The sequence below is a fragment of the Myotis myotis genome, unplaced genomic scaffold (assembly GCF_014108235.1).
Source record: "Myotis myotis isolate mMyoMyo1 unplaced genomic scaffold, mMyoMyo1.p scaffold_m19_p_13, whole genome shotgun sequence".
Lineage (NCBI taxonomy): Eukaryota > Metazoa > Chordata > Mammalia > Chiroptera > Vespertilionidae > Myotis > Myotis myotis.
Genome location: NW_023416317.1, coordinates 33,813,605 through 33,835,688, shown reverse-complemented (window position 1 = coordinate 33,835,688; position 22,084 = coordinate 33,813,605). Strand labels below are relative to the sequence as shown.

The 22,084-nt window shown below is 38.8% G+C and overlaps 1 protein-coding gene across 4 annotated transcripts in view; it reads right to left on the bottom strand.

The window, feature by feature from the left end:
* Positions 1-219: 219 nt before the first annotated feature.
* Positions 220-22,084, bottom strand: part of PIK3R4 (phosphoinositide-3-kinase regulatory subunit 4) — a 59,052-nt gene continuing 37,187 nt past the window's right edge. For 3 of the 4 annotated variants that reach the window (XM_036332630.1, XM_036332629.1, XM_036332628.1), the window contains 8 exons: positions 19,331-19,496; positions 11,645-11,809; positions 8,053-8,264; positions 6,267-6,398; positions 3,149-3,249; positions 2,559-2,647; positions 1,553-1,661; positions 220-784 (listed from right to left, as the gene is read on the bottom strand). In XM_036332630.1, the coding sequence (XP_036188523.1) occupies positions 614-784; positions 1,553-1,661; positions 2,559-2,647; positions 3,149-3,249; positions 6,267-6,398; positions 8,053-8,264; positions 11,645-11,809; positions 19,331-19,496 (1,145 nt within the window). In that variant the 3' untranslated portion in view covers positions 220-613. Of the gene's footprint in view, positions 785-1,552; positions 1,662-2,558; positions 2,648-3,148; positions 3,250-6,266; positions 6,399-8,052; positions 8,265-11,644; positions 11,810-19,330; positions 19,497-22,084 lie in introns of those variants that run through there. The other variant, XR_004971562.1, reaches the window with a different exon arrangement.

Below are 22,084 nucleotides of genomic sequence, written 5' to 3'. Positions count from 1 at the left end.
GAAGATCAATTCTACAGTATTAAATAACTAATACAGTAGACTATAAAACACACAGGAAGAAAGATTAGAGCAAAGTCCAGAGATTTCAGTGGAAGGCCTAGTTCTGCCACTGATTCTTTGTGGCACCAAGTCCATTTCTTCAGAACAAATGTTGCTAGAGAGTGTATTCTTCTGCTAAGGTTTACCATTAAAAGCACCACCAAAAACAAATGAAAATGCTTAAGATGCTTGAATACAATTTATTGGCTGCTTTAATAGCATTTTTAATAGCAAAAATGTGTTTACATTATAATAGCTTACAACCATCTTTTTTCAATACAAATTACACTGAGGTCGTGTAAGTCTTAGCATTTTAGATTCCTCACCTCTGTGACATACAATAAAACGTCCCAGATACTATCTGGCTGATTCTCACAGAGGTATGCACAAATGTACTAGTCAAGTACAACTTCTTTAACCACCTTGGGTGGGAATTATTTTTTCATGAAACATTAATGTAATATAGACATGATTTTGAAAATTAAGCAAAGGAATCGATTCTCACTTTTCTCTAAATACAACTTTTCTCTTAAGCTACAGTATATTTATACAAATTATACAAACGACTAAGTTTTCATTTCCATACCTTAACAATCCCATCTCTAGAAGCAGTTACAATGAAGCCCTGTGTCGTCTGGAACGTGGCAACATCTGTGATGATATCATGATGTCCCACAGGCAGAGACTCTGGGCCCCTCCGAGGGGTGTCATCACTAGGTCCTACCTTCTGCTTATTCTGAATTTCCTGTTTCGTGATTAAAAGTCGAGAAAGCCGGAAGTTAACCTTTTGTAAGTGTTCCTGCTTTGGGGATGTGTGTTGAAGCTCATGTCTCTCATGAAGTAGCCATGCTTTCACAAACACACGGAGGGAAAGGAGTAAAAAGAGTCAAACATGGCATCTAGGTTTCCAATTAGACTCCATGGGAGCCACTTACAAATACGAAAAAATTATAAAAAAGCTAATCTGTGCATATTATCTTTTCTCACAATCAAAAGGGAAAGCATGTAATTAAGAGGTATAAATGACCAGAATAGGGAAGTAAAAACACATCAGATGTTCTGCATTTCTAAAGCTCACTATTACTGGTCATGAAGGAAGCACACTTTCATTTACTGGGCACTTACTCAGGCCCTTTCAGGTATTTATCTCATTTGAAGTTTTTGTCTAAATCAAGAACACAGGCTTTAGAGTCCCAACATTTAGGTTTGAATCTCACCTTTGCTGCTTCTTTACTAGCTGGATGATCTTAAGGAAAATAGTAAGACAACTTGATAAGGAAGTACCTTTAAGGAATGAGCAAGTTATAAAATGCTTACTTAAAGTTGTATACTTATATATGCACTTTTGAAATGTTTATTTTCTCTTAGCTTTTCTGTATCTTAAAAATTAACATTTCTTAAACTTGGAGAAATACTGCCACACTTGGCCAAAGCCATTTACTTTAATCAACGCAATGTTTATGAAAGGCATTTTTATACCTACAAAAGTTGAAGGAAAAGAGACTGCTTGTACCTGGACGACTTCGGTGCCTTCAATTATTTTCCTGTAGTAGGACACTGATGGAGAACTAGTACTTCCTGCAACAACATAGGACCTCTCTGGGTAAGCCAAGTCCCAAAACCTAGGGAAGAGGAAACGAATGGTGATAATCTTTGAAGGAGAAGGAGAGGAACTAATATTGGCTTACATTTATCAACTTACTTTCTTTTGCATTAGGAAAGGAGCTTTTTCTAGAACTGTATAAAATTAGTTACAAATGAAGTATAGCTAACCTTGAAAGATGTGGATGACTTTAAACAATACTGTAGTGCTTAAATCCTATGTAAGAAAAGGCTAATATGCAAGTAGACCAAACAGCAGAACAACCAGTTGCTACAACATGCGCTGACCACCAGGGGCATGTGTGGAACATGGTGGGCATTGGCCGTGGCAGGATGGTGGAGGTGAGTGGGGGCACCAGACCAAGGCGGGTCATCGGGGCGAGCCTCTGGTGGTTACTGAAAATTCTCTGCTCCTGTGCACTGCGATCCCGCCCGGTGCTCGCACCCACTGCCAGTGCTATCCCCGCAACAACCACTTGCACCTGCTGCTGGTGCCCAACGCCGGTCCCAATCACTTGCTGCCATCAGCAGGTGCTAGCAGCAGCTGCCAGCCCTGATCGTCCCTGAGGGCTTCTCCACTTCCCCATGCTCCTGAAGGGAGACTGGGGCAGCAGCCACTTGCACCCCCTGATGGTGCCGGCCCCAATTGCTCCACGCCATCAGCGGGTGCAAGCGGGGCTGGTAGTGGGTTGCCAGTAGACGGGAACAGGGGCCAAGGCAGGAGGATGAGCCGAGACCCACCCTTGTGCCTACTGCAGCCTCATGACCCACAGTTCCTTTCAACGTGCACAAATTCATGCACTGGGCCCCTAGTATATAATAAACCACACCCCAGTGTTAACTTTAGTATCCATCTATATTTTATTAACCTTCCCCTTTTAACTGTTGCATAAAGTGTTCTTTATCAGATACTATACCTTATTTTCATGTCTGAACCAGCTGTCAGCAGAATAGGATTTCCATCTGCAGGACTACAGTAGATACCATGAACACTGTGAGGAGAAGGCTTAAAAGAAATAAATAAGTCAATTGTCAGGCTTTAAGAGACTGATTATGTTATGTCTTGTATATTTCTTTCTTTGGGACTTTAAAATGCATTGGCTTTGTATCATCCTAAATAAAGAGGCAAAGACTGTTCAGCTTCCTAAAATTTTCTATTTTGAATCAACAGGAGAGAAAAAGTCTTCCCTACCTTTCTTGGCAACATAGAAACAAAAGTGTATATAAGAGGGTCATGTTCCATTTTTTAAATGATCTAAACATCAATCTTGGCTTTTCCTATTTAACCCAGATTTGTACAGGGGGTTCTAAAGAGATATCACAAACTTTATGGAGCTAGTAACCAAAACTCCCAATGAAACAGACACTAGTCAGCCCAAGGAAATGAAAAGCACCCATGCAGCAATGGCCACCTAATACTTAAAACATAACCCAGAAGCCCAACAGATCATTTTTGGTAAAATGTCTGCAATTGTATTGGCCTTTATGGTAAAAACTGGAGTCAAACCTGTAACTCAGAAAGTGGTGGTGCACTACTGGCCCAGAGAGTGAATCTTCTGTCGCCTGTCTCCATGTCCCACATCGACACTTCATTGTTGCCCTGAACGGCTAAGGGAAACAAAGGCCAGCACCATTACTCAGGTAAGAACTCAGCACTCACATCTAGGTAGATAATCCAAGTCAACCTGTACCCATTTCCATTTTTTCCCATCCTACAAGAAATGCTCACTAGCACTTTTAAATACCATTGTGACCCTGTCACACTAGAGAGCAAAGAGATGTTTTTAATAGCCTACCAGTACATATTTACTGAAGTCCAACAAAGTGGGGTGGAAAGTCAAATCATAGATTCGCCAGTCTAGAAGTAGAGAAAAAAATATAGAGAACTACAAAGTTCCACCTGAACTCAAGAAAGGAAAAGACCACATCCAGGGGTAAGAATCTAGGCTGCCTCGTGGAGATGTCTACACCGGGACTGAAAGGACAAGTAAAGCTGGACAGATAGGTGGCCTACAGGTCAATCATTTCAGGCAGAAAAAATGGAATGAGGAAAAACACAATTGGAGCTCATTTGTGATAGGAGTGGGAGATGACAGTAGAAAGAGGAAAAGGTGAAGAAGGATTACAAAAAAGAAAACTGCAGGCCTGAAAGATATTTATCCTTCCAGGTTTTTGAGCAGGGGGAATAATACCCAGCCATCATATTAATTGAACCAACAATATTTACTGTGAGCTAGTCATTGTCTAGGCACAGATGAAAAGAAGGCAAACAATTTCAAATCATTCCCAGCTTCACAGCACCCTCATGCTAGTGGTGACAACAAACCACAAATATGCAAAGGCCCTGAGCAGGAATGTGCTTTTAATTCTTGGAAAGAACCAGGAAGCCAGTGTAGCTGAAGCAGACTGAGCATGGGAGGTCAGTAGAAAATGTGCAGTAGTCTGGTCACTTTCCACTCGCAGGTTGACCCACACGAACCACCAACAGGCTCCTGTGATTGCTGGCTTCTAGATGGTTTGGGCCTGTGGTAAGGTCAATGGCACCTCAAAATAACCAGGTCCTAGTCCCAAGCCTATGGATGTTACTTTATATGGAAAAGTGACTCTACCGATGTGATGTAGGACCTTGAGACAGGGATGGGTGGTTATCCTGGATTGTCCAGGTGAGCCCTAAATGCACACACAAGTGTCCTTATAAGAGGGAGGCAGATGGCGCTAGCTTTGAGGATGGAAGGAGTCACAAGCCAAGGCATGTAGCTTTAAAAGCAGAAAAAGGCAAGGAAATGGATCCTTCCCTAGAGACTCCACGGGAAATGTGGCCCTACTACCACCTTGATTTTGGCTCAGCAAAACTCATTTCAAATTTCTGGGCTCCAGGACTGTCAGAGAATAAACATTGTTTTAAGCTACCAAGTTAGTGGTAATTTCCTACAGTACTCGTAGGACACTAATGCACACCTACACGGCCCCAGTAAGAGATCAAGGGATGGATGAAAGTCAAGTCAGTCACCTCAAGCTGGTTGTATCCCTCCCCTCAAATCACTACTCCTCTCAAGGGGGCCTTTTCTGTTCAACTTCCTTCCAGTAACCATTCCCTTCCACCTTCCACTGCTAATCTGCTGGTACCAGCACTGTTTTATTGCATGTTCTTTTATAATGCCTCTACTCCCACACCTTTATATACAGTTCCTTTGGAAATAAATCCTCCTACCTTGGGCATGCCATCTGTTTCCTGTTGGAACCCTGACTGATAAAGGTCAGAGAGGCAAATCTCATAAAGCCGCAGGGAGGAGGTTTGGCTGTTACTTAGGATGAGAAGCCACTGGACGGTACTGAGCAGAAGAAAGGACAGTCTTAAGAGATAAGGATAAAAGCAGGGAGTTACAAGGATACTGATGCACAGGGATAAGAGATTATGGTGGTTTAGACGAGGGAGAGAGTGCTGGAGACAGTAAAAAGGGGTCAGATTCTGAATATCTTTTAAGATAGAACATATATGATTGGCTCATGGACTGAAGTGGCTAAAGGAAGAAGAATCAAGCACTACACAAGGCTTCTTTCTGAGCAGTTAGCATAAAAGAGCTGCCGTTTACTGAAGGAACACTGTAGGAAGAGCAGGCTGTCTCTTAGTTAGAGGAAGTAGTGAGGAACCTGGTAGAGAGGAAACAAGCGTTCAGTTTGGACATGTCAAGTTTAAATTAAGATGCTATTCAACCTCCTAAGGGAGATTTTAAATAGACAAATAAAAAAATTTGAATAGATTTGGTATTTAAATATTGCATAAGATCACAGAAGGAAACCAGTGTAGAAAGAGAAGGGGTTGAGACCAAAGACTGAGCCCTGAGGCAGGCCACCATTTAAAAGTCAGAAGATGAGGGGGAACCAGCAAATCAAGGAATAGGCAAACCAAGAGAGAGATGTCCTTGGAATCAGGTGAGTGAGTATTATAGAAAGAGGAAACAAACCACTGACCAAATGATAAGTCCAGTAAGAGGCGGGAGGAGTGATGGCCACTGAATTTGGCAGCATGGTGGCTGACAGCAGCAGCGTATGAGATTGACTGTACGTATGAGAAGGGACCAGAAAAAGCCTAGATTCAAGAGGACCAATGAGGAAGCATTAGAATAACAAGACCTATATTTATCAAGCACTATTTCTGCCCCAGGCTATATGTTTTATATGTTTTATCTCAAATTCTTACAATTCTGCTAGGTAAATTTTTAACCATATTTTACAGATGAAGAAAGTGAGTTTCAAAGACCTGCCCAAGTATTCATACAAGAAAATGTGAATGCTCAATGAGGGGAGGGAAGAAAAGGAAGCTTGTAAGAAGCACAGTAGAAAAAGATCAATAACAAATGATAACAAGGATGAATCAAGATTTCTAGGAAGATGGTGGCAGCTTTAACAAAAATAAGAGATATAAGAGAAAGAAAACGAAGGAAGGGGAAACAGCGACAGGAATGGAAGGTGATGAGATTATTTTTAAACAATAAGTATGAGTGGTAATGAGATATCAGTGGTGGGAACTTCAAAACAGAACAAAATCAAGTATTCTGTTCATACATAAAATAAAAACTCAAGAACATGAGTCTTGGCAGCACTAAGAAAACCCTCCAATGTACCTGCAATCACCCAGGACTGATGACGGGGGTGCATTGAGAGGCGTCTGATCCGAGCCCTGGAAGGATGGCAGTGACTAGAAATTGGCAACTGGAACCTCATGTCCCAACAAGCCATGGTACCACTGCTTGTACCTTGAAGGAAAAAAAAAGCCCAAAAGATTACCATCTAATGATTAAAGCATATCAGGCTACATTTATACAAATGGTAAACAGCATTAACATTGTATGAATATATTTTGAAACTGACTTAGTCACTGTGAAAAAGACTGTTGTCATGAAGCTGTCTCTCAGTTTCAAACCACCTTTAAATAACAAAGATAAAAGTGTTTATCACAATACTACTACAGAAGTGTCTAACGAATGTAAATTGAAATGAATAATTCATTAATTACTGACACTGCCATTAATGGCCAAAGGCACACAAAAACCCAGAAAATCTAGAGGAACCAAATTGAATTTGATACTCAAAATGTTCAGAAGCCTTAAATAACCAGAGATGTTTTACTGGCATTCGATGATCATCTTACCAATCCACAGCGGCAAGCAGCTTTGTAGCTATCCCAGATCTCAATAATTTCCATGTGCCCTTTTCCACAAAACATTCTAGAGACAGGTATGGGTGTCTAATCATAGCAGAAACTGGCATATGTTCCTGCACATCTGCCCACAACAACAAATCCCACAGACAATGCCGCCCACCCCAAAAGAACGTCTACCCTAACACTCAGCAGCTAATTTTGACAGAGGCACCGAACATATTCTTGGATAGATCTTCAATTCCACAGGAGAGACTGGGGGGTGGGAAAAGACAAAAGGAACAGCGGGGTCCTTTTGTTTGTCACCCTGGCCCATACCAGGACAATGGCTCAGATGACCACAGGTAGTAATGGCCACCCCCTCAAAGCTGGCCTTGGTGCCTGAGAGAGAGCCACTGCCATGTGCTAATACACTAAGTGTTGAATATCTATTCTTCTAGGCCTGGCATTACATCTTCCTGTACCTGTACATTTATTCACACAAAAGGCAAAAAATAATGCACTCCATATAAACTCTACAAAAAGTAATAAATGGGCAGATTTTCACAATCATAAACGCAAGTCAGGGAATCTAAAAACCAAAATTCAAACAGCAGATTATAATTCTTCTGAAAAAGTACCAAATGGGGAAAAGAAAAACGATGTAGTACCTTCTCAAGGAGCAGGTTCAAAGTTCTATGGAGGGAAAAAATGTGAAACTACAATATGGCAAAGAAGCAAGATCACATGGTACATCTCCAGCCTTTGAGGAAAAGGAGGCAGAAGGAATAATAAGGCAAGAAATCATTCAGCTCTTCTCCTGCACCAGGCACAGTAATAGATTCTTTCACCTCATTAATAAATCCTCAAAGCAGCCCCTTAAAGGATACTGAGACTTAGAGGAGTTAAGTAGTTTGCCTGAGGTTATTGGAATTTAAGAGTCTGCCTAAAATGAAATGCTCTCATTCATAAACCAAGCCTGCTGCTTCCCTGGCAGAATAAGAGAATGTCAGCCAATCTGATCGCTATAATGATTATAAAGAGGCTCATTTAAGAACAAAGAGAAAAAGGAAATTGTCTTATGCATTCAGATACATAATTTCACTCTTTCTAATCTGTTTTTTAATGAATAAAAATTAAATTGCAAGTGCTTATAACATAATAATTATGAAAAGAAAAGATGGGAACAAAAGAGAAAAAGCTTTTACAAGGAGGCAATCCAGACATCAGTGGCATTCAAACCTCAGTCAAGGATTTGAGAGTGAGCTTACCAATGCAAAGCCAGCACTGGTGGATGTCCACAGCAAAGGAAGTTATGAGGCCTGACTTCAAATCGTGCTTTAACGTCCACGCGTTGCTTGAAGACCTGAGGTCCCAGCCAACCAGAGAGCCATTCACAGTGGCATAGGCCAGAACGGACTGCGCCCCAGAGTTGAAGTGATGCATATCCACAACACAGCCATCCTCCTTGGGGTCTAGAATCCTAAAGAAATACACAAAACAAAAGGCCATACCTTTTCCAGTTGAAAACATAGTACCAGTCTCCATTAAGATGAATTTATATTTTAATCATGGTCAAGGCATGAAAACTGTGACCTATTAGAACAATGGTAGCTGAGGCATTTTTAAAAAATTATTTTAGACTTACAGAAGAGATGCAAAAACAGTACACAGAATTCCTGTATATCCTTCACCCAGCTTCCCTTATGTCGATACCTTCCACAAAATTATAGAACTTTTATCAAAACTAAGAAATTAACATTGGTACAATACTAGTAAAGTGCCCAATATATTAGGGGTTCATCAGTTTTTCTACTAGTGTCTTTCAACTGTTCCAGGAGCCAAACCAAAATACCATATGGAATTTAATTGTCATTTCTCCTCAGTATTTCATTTTCTTTCATGGCCTTTTGGAAGGCTACTAGTGGGGTATTTTATAGAATATCCTTCAATTTGGTTTACCTCATGTGTTCTCACAAATAGACTAAGTTTATGCCTTATTGGGAAGGAGACCACAACAGTGACATGCCCTTCTTGGTGTATATTTAAGGGAGTACCTGCTACTCGTATGTATTATTGGTGATGTTAACCTTAATCATTTAGTTAAGGTGGTATCTGCCAGGATTCTCCATGGTACCTTGCTATTTTTCCATTTATAACTATAAGTAGAGGGCTGGTGCACAAATTTCTGCACCGGTGGGGTCCCTTGGCCTGGCAGGCAATTGGGGCCGATGGGGGCTGGCCAGCCAGGGAGGGACCGCGGGAGTGCTCCAGGGAGTGTCTGGCCCTCTCGCCCAGTCCCAGTCGGCCGGACCCCAGCAGCAAGCTAACCTACCAGTCAGAGTGTCTGCCCCCTGGTGGTCAGTGCGCGTCATAGTGACTGGTTGAGCAGTCGACCAAACAGTCAACCCATCAGTTGGATACTTAGCATATATTAGGCTTTTATTATATAGGACTAGACAATATTTAGGGGAAATGCCTGAGGTGTTCTAATGGTGACTTTCTATTTCCTTCTTTCTGCATTTATAGATTAGAATTATTCTATACGAAAGAGTTGTCACTTCTATATTAATTTATTCACTTACTTATATCAGTATGGACTCAAGGATATTTATATTATTATTTGAGTTATTACCCAATACTATTGTGATTTTTTTTTATTTAGATATAGTAAAATTCACTTTCTGTGGTATACGGTTCTATGTGTAGCCATCCTATGCAAATATATATGCAAAAATTTTTTTAAATAATAAATTAATAGCCACTTATCTTCTACCACAGAACCATAGAGAATTTCACACCCCAAAAATTGTATTGTGCATTATTCTCTTTGTACTCAACCCAATCTCTTTTCCTCCTTATAATTTTGTTTTCCTGAATGCCATATAATTGGAAACATACAATATATAGCCTTTATGTCTGACTCCTTTCATTGCAAAAAAGGATTTTAAGATTCATTGATGTTGTTGCATGAGTCAATAGTTTACTTTTTATTACTGATAATAAAAGTAATAAAATATTACTGATACCTTTTTATTCCTTTTTATGTACTAGTCCATTGAATGGATATAACTGTGTGGTTTTTTTTAGCTTAGGCTTTTTTAAACTACAAAGAATATCAAACTTACTGACCAGCCTCCTTTATCAGTACATATGCTTTTGCACACACTAATTTAGTTTTCTCTCTTACATCGTGAGTCAGTCAGCAAACATTTTCTGTAAGGAGCCAGATAGTAAATATTTTAGGCTCTGCAAGTCACATACATCTGTACTACATGTTCTTTATTTTGTTTTTTTACAACCCTTTAAAAATAAAGAAATCATTCTTGGTTTATGGGCCATATTACAGGCTGTAGTTTACCGACCAATCTGTCTTAGATAAATAATTATATTCACAAACATTCTATTACAAACTATATTCCCTCTAAAGCGATGATGAAAGTCCAAATGCCAAATAAAATGTGTAAAGGTGTCACAAATTCATGATAACAGTTGATCTGATTGAATGAAGCAAACAAACAAAACAAAAAATAAAAATAAAAGGAGTCATGGAAAGGTTTCTTTGAAACACACTATTGTCAGGTACAGTGAAATCTAAATATCCTGGCACAATCTCCCAACCTAGGTAGTCAGTGTTTGTTCAGGGAAAAGACAGTAACATGCACACTGAAAAGCACTAAGAGCTGAGAGGGATCCATGCACAGACTGAGCATGTCAGTGTATGTGTCCTGCCAGCACAGTCACCACACAACACATTTTCCCAAGAGCTCTTTGTTACTTTACATGGAACTCAATAGGTATATTGCTGTACAGTCATCCTCTGCTGAAACAATTTTAAAGAAAACTGGCCGATAACAGTTTTTTAGATAAATGCCATATATAGTATGTCCTAGACAAAAGCTGGCCAAATCTGTTTCATGACTGTGTCAAAAATAACACACTTTTAATACAAACAAATAATAAGAACCTAGGTGATCCAACAAACATCCTTTCTCTGCCTTAGCTACCTCAATGGGCATGACTTATTCTCCACTTAACTGTAAGCATCTGCTCATTCTGCTTTCTCCCTATGGCCCACCACCTCTGGCAGCCCTGCCCTGCTTTGGCTGGCTAGCTTACACTTGGTCTCATCTCTTCCAGGTCTTTTTTCTTATTCCCTGTAATATGGCACATTATCACACTGCATTGAAATCATCTGTTCATTGGTTTCTTCCTCCCATAGACTGTAGTTCCTTAGAGAGCAATAACTTACTTTGTCTTTTGAACCCTCAGTGTGTAGCATACTGGTCAGTTGAAAAATTGCCCTCCTTTATCTTTAAATATCTTACTTGGCAAATGTTTATTTACTCTGTAGGCAATCACGATTTATAAGTAGTGAAGGAACTTCTTAAATAAAACCAGCCAGTACTTTGTTTTAAAATGATAAGCTAATCATCTGAAAAGCTACACTCCATGTCCCCATCAACTTCAGAGGTTTTAATACCAAGTGACAGATGACATTTGAGTTTTCTTTAATGAAGAACACTCATATTCTCAAAATCAGCTAGCCAGAGTTCTGCTTTTAGTAACTGAGAGATAAGATGTAACTGATAATTAGATTATTCAGATACATTCCAGACCGGAATGAGCCCCAAGTTCAAAATTGCCCTTCTGATCTTTTGACAAGCTGGCAGAAAATAAAACATGCGACACAGTTTTCTAAAACTACACGTGATCAAGATTGGAGTTGGAAACATAACTGTATTTCACATGCTTAAAAATAGAAGTGCAATCCTCAGTTGATCCAAACTACATTGGACAGGGAGGGCTAAATTACCCTAGGGCTCTAAATGCAGTTAAAAAACCCCCACAAAAGAGAGATACCTGCTTTGTAGAGGATGAATTTTAGGAGACTTGGGCAACTTAGAAGCTTCGATTCCAAGAAGCTGGACAGCACCATTATCAGACGCTATGGCCAAGTAGTGGGAACCCTGGCAGAAGGTGAGAGTCTTGACATGTCCTCCAATTCGGCTATATGTAAGAATAGATCTGCACAAACAAACAAACAAAAAAAACAAACTAGGATTGCATTTCTGAAAGGCCACAAGAGCATCATTATTGCTAATATTAAATAAATATCCATGACATTAACAAAAAAGTACTACTTGAGGTCCATTACATCTCCTTGATCTCATAACAAAAACAAAAGTACCACTCAAAGGCACAAAATTGCCTTTTCTTCTGATAATTTCAAATGGCTATCCTGCCCTAGCTGGTTTGGCTCAGTGGATAGAGCGTCAGCCTGTGGACCAAAGGGTCCTGGGTTCAATTCCGGTCAAGGGCACATACCTCGGTTGCAGGCTTCTCCCGGCCCAGGCCCTAGTCAGGGCTTGTGCAGGAGGCAATCAATCAATGTGTTTCTCTTACATTGATATTTATCTCTGTCCTTCCCTGTCTCTTCCACTCTCCCTAAAAACCAATGGAAAAATATCCTCGGGTGTGGATTAAAAAAATAAAATAAAAAGGCTATCCTCACACACTTCTATCACAGAAAGACTATTCATCCTTCTTTCCAATTGGAACTCCCATACTTGTGGTCCTGATGCAGTTCTCCTTCCACTCCTGCAAAACCTTAAACCCTACTCTTACACCCTTTCAGTTACTCTATAATCCCTAAGTGCAGCCTGGCACAGCAGGAAAACACTGGCATGGAAGCAAAGAGCTGAGTCCACTACTGACTACCTATATGATTGTGGTCAAGCCACTTAACCTACTCTGTGCCTCAGTTTACTCATCTACAAAACAGGGACTGCCCAATTACCTAACTGGGACATAGTGAAGCTCAAATAAACTATTAAACATTAATAAAGGCAAAATATTATTATAATATCCAGTTTCTCCTGCACACATACTGTCTGTCCTCAAGCTGTCTGTCCTCCTTCCTTATATTCATTGCCAAAGTTCTTGAATATCTGATCTACACAGGATGCCTGCCCTCCATTGTTACCAACTCCCTTCTTCATTACCCTACACATAGGTTGCATACTCACCCTTCTAAGAGGCCATACTCTGAAAGGTCTCAAGCCCTAACCAGAAAATTTATTAATCTCTATATCTGTAATTTATTTCATTTTACTATACAAGATTATATATATTAAATGTACAAAAATTATTGAAATACAGAAAATAGAGAAAATTAAAAACAATTCTATCACCAGAGAAAAAAACTATTAATATTTTGTTACATATCATTCCAAATGATGTTCTATGCATATATTTGTATTTGCTTTTTAAATAAATATGGATATTTTATATTTTTTATTAATCACATCTCTAGTTTACTTTTTCTTAACAAGTTTTGTTGAAATACAGTTCTCATACCTTTAAGTGTGCAATTCAGTAATTTTTAGTATATTAACAAAATTCTACATAGATGATCAGTATCTAATTCCAAAATATTTTCATCATTCATAAGAAACCCCCAAAGAAAGCCACCTCACACCACCAACATTCAGTCCCTTCTTTCCCCTCCCCCTTAAATTTTCTATGAATTTGCCTATTTTGAATATTTCATATAAATGCAACCATGCGTTATGTGGCCTTCTGTACCTGGCTTCTGTTTTCAAAGGTTCATCCGAGGTTCACCCATTTCTTTTTATGGCCAAATATTATTCCCTTGTATGGATATACCACCTTGTTTATCCATTCATCAGCTGATGAACGTTTGTGTTGTTTAGCTACTATGAAAAATAGTACTATAAACATCTATAATAATAAAAGCATAATATCTCATTAGACCGGACGTCCTTCCAGACAAAGCTGCAAAGGGCGGGGGCCGCGCCCGCGGGCAGGGGCCGGGGCCAAGGCCCTTGCACAAATTTCGTGCATCAGGTCTCTAGTTTGTGTATAAGTCTTTGCATAGATATATGTCCAAAGTAGTGCCTACAAGGGCCCACCAGTATGGTAGATGAGTAAAGAGAGCCAGTGACAAGGTAATGGGAGATATGGAAATGCCAGTATGCTCAATCTCTCACATTTGTGTTTCTCTCTCTCTCTCTCCCCTCCCTCCCTCAATACTAAGATACAACTTAGAAACCATAAAATTCACTCTTTTTAAAGGGGTTTATAATCACTAAGTTGTGGAACCATCACCATTATTTAATTCCAGATCATTTTCCTCATCCAGAAAGAAACCCTGTACCCATTAGCAGTCACTCCCAGTGTTCCCTCCCAGTTCTTGGCAACTACTAATCTATGTTCTGTCTCTATGGTTTTGTCTATTCTGGGCATTTCATATAAATGGAATCATATAATATGCTAGATGGCCTTTGGATCAGGCTTCCTTCACTTAGCATAATGTTTTCAAGATTTATCTATGTTGCAGCAAGTATCAGTATTTCATTCCTTTCTACTAGTATTGCTAAATAATATTCCACTATATGGATATACCATATTTGGTTGATCCATTTGACAGCTGATAGACATTGTGGTTTCCACATTTTGGCTATTATGAGAAATGATGCTCTTAACACTAGTGTACAGATTTTTGTGTGAATATGTTTACAACTATTTAGGGTTTTTATACCAATGAGTGAAATTGCAGGATCATAAGGTAACTCTATGATTACCATTTTGAGAAACTGCCAAACTGTTTTTGCAAAGTTGCTACACCATTTTACATTCCCACCAACAATGTATGGAAGTTCCAATTTCTCCCCATGCTTTCTAATACTTGTTATTGTCTTTTCTTTACAGCCATTCTAGTGGGTGTGAATTGGTATCTCATTTTGGTTTTGGTTTGCCTTGCCCTAGTGACAAATTATGTGAAGTACCTTTTCATATACTTTTGGGTTCCATTTGGAGAAAAATATATTTGAATCCTTTATTTTTTTTTATTGTTGCTTTCTTATTGAGTTTAATGTGTTTATTGAGGTGCATGTGTTTGTAATTGTTATGTTTCCCTGAGGCACTGACCCTTTTATTATTATAAAATGTTCTTGTCTCTAGTAGCAATTTCTATCTTAAAGTTTATCTTGTCTGATATTAATATAGTCTCACCAGCTCTCTTAGGTACTATTTGCATGGTATATCTTTTTCAGCCATTTCACTTTCAACCTATTTGTGACTTTGAATTAGCACAGGAATATCATGTTTTTTTTATCCTTTCTGCCTTTTGTTTATGTTTAATGTGAGTACCAATAAGGCAGGATTTATGTATGACATTTTGCTCTTTGTTTTCTCTCCCTTACATGGTTTTTGTTGTTGCTGTTCTTCTGTTCTTCCGTTACTGCCTTCTTTTTTGTTAAAAATCTATTTAGTATCCATTTTAATTCCCTTGTTTAGTTTTACTAAAATATATTTTATTGATTTTTTACAGAGAGGAAGGGAGAGGGATAGAGAGTTAGAAACATTGATGAGAGAGAAACATCAATCAGCTGCCTCCTGCACACCTCCCACTGGGGATGTGCCCACAACCCAGGCACATGCCCTTGACCGGAATCAAACCTGGCACCCTTCAATCTGCAAGCCGACTCAGTGGCTCTATCCACTGAGCCAAACCAGTTAGGGTTTTACTAAATATTTTTAGGAGTTTATTTTTTAGTGATTGCCCTAGGAAATACAATAACATCTAAAAGTGATCAAATTAATACTAATTTAATTTTATTAATAAACAAAAACTTTGCTCCAATATATATCTCTGTTCCCTGCTCCCTTTTCTGTACTATTATTGTCATAAATTATTTATTTGCATAAGCCCCAAAATATAGTTTTACAATTTTTCTTTATAGGTCATTTTTAAGTTAGTAGGTAAAAATAGTTACAAAAAATAATTTATATTCTCATATTTACTTAAGTATATATTTTTTTCAGTGCTCTTTATTTCTTCAGGTAGGTTCAAGTTACTGTCTTGTGTCTCTTCCTTTCAGCACAAAAGGGAAAATCTGCTAGCAATAAATTCCCTGTTTTTATTTCCCTTGGAATGTCTTCCTTTTTTATTTTATATATATATTTTTTTTCTCACTATTAAATATTGTTTGACATCTTATTCTTTCAATACTTTGAATATATGATACCACTGGTAGCCAGTTTCCATCATTTCTGGTGAAATGTCAGCTTTTCACCTTATTGAAAATCTCTTGTATATGGTAAGTCACTTTTTTGTCTTACTGTTTTCAAGATTCTTTGTCTTTCAGTGGTTTGCTTATCATGTGTCTGGCATGGCTCGCATTGATTTTCGCCCTACTTAGAATTCATTGATCTTAGATATGAGGATTAATATTTTCCATCAAAGCTGGCAAATTTTCAGCCATATTTCTTCAACTATTCTTTCTGTTCCTTCTTCTCTCTCTCTTTGCCTTTTGGAACTTTTAGTATGTGTATTAGAGGCCCAGTGCACGAAATTCAGGCACTCAGGGGGGCGGAGGATAGCGGGGCCTCAACCTGGCCTGCACCCTCTCACAGTCCAGGAGCCCTTGGGGGATGTCCAGCTTAGCACTGCTGCAGAGGCAGGAGAGGCTCCTGCCACCACCGCTGCACTTTCCAGCCTGTGAGCCCGACTTCTGGCTGGGCAGCACTCCCTCTGTGGGAGCACACTGACCATCAGGGGGTAGTTCCTGCATTGAGCCTCTGTCCTCTGGTGGTCAGTGCACATCATAGCGACCGGTCGTTCTGCCGTTTGATCAATTTGCATATTAGCCTTTTATCACATAGGATGTTTGTAGAAGAAGCATTTATGGAAAATATAATCTAGAATACTACAAGGATTAAATTGAAAAATCTATGTGAAAGTTTAGAAAAACAGCAATTTTTCTAGTAGTCCTCAAGGGACAAATTAAAAGTATAATTCAAGTAAGAAAGAAGAAAATGGCAGAGCCAAGATCCAGGTGGCCTAAATCACCAATCATAATTTAATCAGAAAGTTGGGACTGGGAACTGGGTAGTCAGTCCACCAACATAATACATAGGGGAGAAGCATCGGTAGTCAGAATGTGCCAATAACATTTCCTGAGAAAACACATCACTTTTACTGCTCTACCCAGCCACCAGCTGTTCCTCACTGGGTTCTGGCACTAAGAATGATATGCTTACCCCCTCATCGGTTCATGAAGGCATGTGATGAGAGCAACACTTTCTGTTCCCTTCTCTTCTTCCCCACCCCAGAACTGGAATGAACCACCAACAAGCCAAGGCCTACTGCACTCAACAAGAGAGCAGGTGTGAATGGCAAAGTAAGAGAACAGATGCATTCAGGGGAAATCCAATCTCAAGCTAGAAGTTGGATTTATCTGTTAGGTTTGCAAAATCTCACTTGTTAATTCCCACAAGATTTTTACCAGGAGCCATGCCCTCTGTATCCCAGCGTCGTATTCTAGGCAGTGGTATCCAAGTGTCACATTTCAGACAAAGCTAACAGATGAATCCAACTTCCAACTTGAGAAGTTTCCTAAAGTCAATTAAACTTATCCTCCTAATAGAAGTGACAATGAATGCAAATGATGATGGTAATAACAACGAACCATTTGGAAAGTAATTATCAGAAGAGATGTTTATAATGTTTATAAAAATGCTATTAACAGTGGGGGGAAATTAAAAAATGGTTGTAAGCAAGGAGGGGTCAGGGATTGTATGTGGAAGAATATGAGGGAAATAAGCTGCTATGATGCTTATGCTCTGTATCTCTAGAGAAGTTGCACAGATGTATTTGTTAAAACTCATGGAATGGTTCACTTAAGATCTGTGTACTTCATAACATAAATTTTATGCCAAAAAAAGAACTATGAACAAATACTGAGTTCTAGTTAATGATATGCAAGCAGTTTTTACCGATGTCCAGAACTTACTTTGAAATATATATTTTAAAGATGGGTTGATAGGAAGATGGATAATTATGAGAGCAAATAAAATAATTATAGAATCTGCATGGCAAGTACATGGATGTTCACATGAAACTCAACTTATCTTGTAGGTTTGAAAATTTCATAATAAAATTGACAAAAAATTGCTACATGGACCCAGGAATCTCGTATCAATTTTTGATTTATATTCTGACCAATGCAATGCCAAGAGAGAATAAATAGGGAAACAATAATTAAGCATGGTGTAAAAATATAGAACCCTTTTTAAAAAAATGAGCCCTGACCAGTTTGCCTCAGTGGATAGAGCATCGGCCTGCGGACTGAGGGGTCCGGGGTTCGATTCCAGTCAAGGGCATGTACCTTGGTTGCGGGCACATCCCCAGTGGGGGGTGTGCAGGAGGCAGCTGATCGATGTTTCTCTCTCATCGATGTTTCTAACTCTCTATCCCTCTCCCTTCCTCTCTGTAAAAAAATCAATAAAATATATATATTTTTAAAAAATGAATAGCACAAATTTGTATCCGAGTGGTAAGGAGTAAACTTTTAGTTATCAAAGCTATTTTGCTGTTTAATGATTTTGTGGTTAACTATGGTCAATGAGCTGATAAGAAAAGCACCAGAGATTCCCCACATCATTTTATGCACATAAGATTCGAATTTCTACCAGTTTTCTTTTCAGACCCAAACCAAACTAGACACAAAATATGAATATGGCAGAATTGATGGTAATGGGGAGCAGGGGGAAGGAATGAGGGTGGCAGAAAGACTGCATATTAAGGACATAACTATACAGCAATACAAATCTAAAATACTTCTTATAATAATCACACTTATGAAAATCACATCATGTATATTTAAAGTTTTCAGTATTTCAAGCCACAAGCTATCTCTACTTTGACAATTAACAGTGGGGCAATGGTAGTATGTGTTTCCTTGCATAGCCAGCCATTCCATCATTTTTTTAGTTTTCTCTTACACTCCATCTAATCCATTCAGCAAATCAGATTGGTGCCACCACCAAAATATATTCAGAATCTGGTAAGTTCCCAATATCTCCACCGCTTGCTTGAATTACTGTAAAGGCCTGTTTCTGCGCTGTTCCTTTTCAGTCTATTCTCAATAATCTAACTCAGATCACATCTCTCCTCTGCTCGGAACCCTCCAAAGGTTCCCCATTCCCTCAGAGTAAAAGTCAAAGTCCTTTACAAGAGCCTATAAGGCCCTTTATACTCTGGCCCCTCTTGTTCCACTCTTTCATTCATTCTGCTCCAGCCACACAGACCTTCCTGTTGGTCCTCAAACATGTCAAACATCTTTCTACCTCAGGCTTCGAAATCCCTGTTTCCTCTACCTAAAATGCTTCTCCCCAAGACATCCATATGTCTCTCTCCCTCACCTTTTTCAGGTCTTTCCTCAAATTATGTTTCTCTTTGTGAAGTATTCTCTGGCCAATTTATTTAAGATTCTACCCTACTGCATTCCCTATCCCTTTTTCCTGCTATCATTTCCTCCATAACATTTTTTTACCAACTAACATACTGTATGTTTTACTTATACTGCTTACCGTCTATCAGCTCCCACAAAAAAGGTATTTTTGTCCATTTATCATTGCTGTATCCCTGGCACTAAGACAATGCCTATCACACATAGTGTAAGCAATCAATCAATATGTTAACTGAATGAATGAATGGGCTCTCCCCCAAGCATATTTTACCTGGTGGTAGTGGTCTTCCCCTCCATCTTTTGACTGTTCCAGATTTTCACTGTACCATCATTTGAACATGTTGCAAAAAGTGAGTGTTCATCAGAGACTCTAATTCGATTCACAGCAGATTTATGTTCATGAAGATGTGCGACTAGTAGCCCTTTAGGACGCCACCCTGAGGAAAAGCAAATGAAACGTTTATAAACACAATCTTTCCCTGACCCCCCCTCCCCCGCCTATAATCACCAACAACCAGCACAAGAACAATGGTAAGAACTAAACAAAGAGTGCCAACAGACAGCCAATTCAGAGTCATCTAGTGGGCCATGACAGATACTATTATCTATTAAGACATCCAAGATAACAATTAAGTGTTTCTAAGGTAGCCTTACAAAGACTGGAGTTCTTCTCTAGTATCTGAGAAGCAACAATAGTCGCTTGCTACCCAGAAAATCCCTGACTACTTGCTTGGTAGCAAGAGGTAATGACTATCCTGACCTAGAGAAACTGGATGCTAGGAAGGCACCCCGAGCTTAAAAGTCTCAAAGACTCAGATTCACTATACCATAAATGTCTGATCTGAGGGTACGTATTTAAACTCTCTGAGCTTCAGTTCCTCAAATATAAAATGAGGGAAATATTACTTCAACCAAAAACTCACTACATGGATAAATGAGATGTATAGAGTCTAACACTGACCCAGGTCCATGATAAGCACCCAATGTTGATTTCCTCTCTACCTGCAGTCATTTATTCTATGGCATCAACACCTACACTAATAAAAGAGAAACATGCAAATTGGTGTCACTCCGCTACGCCCACCAGCTAATCAGAACAACTATGCAAATTAACCCAACAAAGATGGTGGTTAATTTGTATATGCAGGCACGGAGCGAAGACTGAAGTCTCCGGCCAGAGTGAAGACTGAAGCCTCACTGCAGCCGCAGTGGAGAAGCCAAGCCTCGCTGCGGCTGCAGCAGTAAGCCAAGCCTCACTGCCGCCAGACCAAAGGCCTGGATCCTGGGTGCCGAAGGAAAACCGGTGCCAGCAGCCAGGGGAAGGAAGTTCTATTGCACGAATCTTTGTGCAACGGGCTTCTAGTGTTAGTATAAATGGTATTATAAATTACAGCCTCAGAATGCCCATGAATTTTCTAGTACTTTTTTATGACATCTACTAGTATACCTTTCTGTTTTATTATATATTTTTTGTGTATGAGTAATTTCCTTTAATAAATTATAAATTCTCTGAGGCTAAGACACCATGTTTTATCTATTCTGAATAATTCATAGTATCTAGCATGTCCTTGCACATAACTGTCTTTAAGGTTTGATGAATAAAATTCTATAGTATGTGCAACATTTCATCGTTTTTAATAATTTTAAAATAAAACAAAACAGAAAGCTACTCTAAAGATCATACTATATTAGGAGTTAGCCCTGTGCCTACTTAAGTAATAGCAATGTCATTTTAGGATGAAATTCTTTTTTATCAAGAAACAAAAATGAAACCAAGACTACTTCCAAACTTGGCTTACACTAAGATAAAAAATACAATGTTTCCCCTTGGATCTCTAACCCACATGTGTGAGAAGAATAGCTGGGTATGATTTTTAAGGAAGATATGCTGGATTTGAAAACAATCAAAACACTTTGCCATGAAGTCTAGATAATCTCCCAGGCTAGGCTGAACATTTCCCTCTAGAGAAAATCAACTTCACACAACAACTCAAGTGTGGGGGGAAAATGTAAGAGCCCAACAGTCACTGCACATTTCTTGAACCACAAAATTTGACACCTTTTCTGTGATTAATGTATAAAATGTATAACAGCTCCACATAAAGTACAAAATGCCACTTAAAAAAGATAGGTTCTATCAAAAAATAAAATAGCTTGCAGTCAACTTTTTTTTAAAGCAGTGTTGGTAAATAATATTGAACTATATTACAGAAACAACTTAAATATTCCAGGGTATTTATTTTGATAAGAAAATTTATGTGACTTCAAAATGCCACTAACCACTTAATAATATTTTCTAAATCTTTAAATCATTTATCTATACCAGCATTTCCCTGAATTCACAATAGAAGCCCATGGAAATTCACATAATTTTAAATCTCTATACATAACCACACTATACATTTCTCCTCAGTATTCAAGATAAATTTTTATTATTAAAAATCTATACATAGAAAGTCATTAAAAATGTTTTTCAAAATCTGCAAATCTAATATCAAAGACTAGCTCTACCACATTAAACTGGGCAAGTCATAACTGAGTCACGTTTTCATCTGAAATATCTAATTTTCTTTCAAATCTCAGCATTTAGGAGTATTTCCCTAAAATCTTAATGGAGATAATTATTGAATGGTTGGGTATAGGTTAATTTTGTTTTCTTTTCAAAGCACCCATCATTTTCTATGTTTTTAATCACTTTTTAAAAGAAAATTAAGATGTTGCCCTGGCCAGTTTGGCTCAGTGGATAGAGTGTCGGCCTGCAGACCAAAGGGTTATGGTTTGAATTCTGGTCAAGGGCACTTTCCTTGGTTGCAGGCTCCTCCTCGGCTCAGGGCCTGGTCAGTGCTCATGCACAAGGCAACCAATAGATGTGTTCTCTCACATCCATGTTTCTCTCTGTCTTTCCCTCTCTCTTCCACTCTCCCTAAAAAAAAATCAATTGGAAAAATATATCCTCTGATGAGGATTAATTAAAAGAAAATTAAGATGTTAAACCCTTCAGAAATTGAAAGTTGAAAAAGAAGCC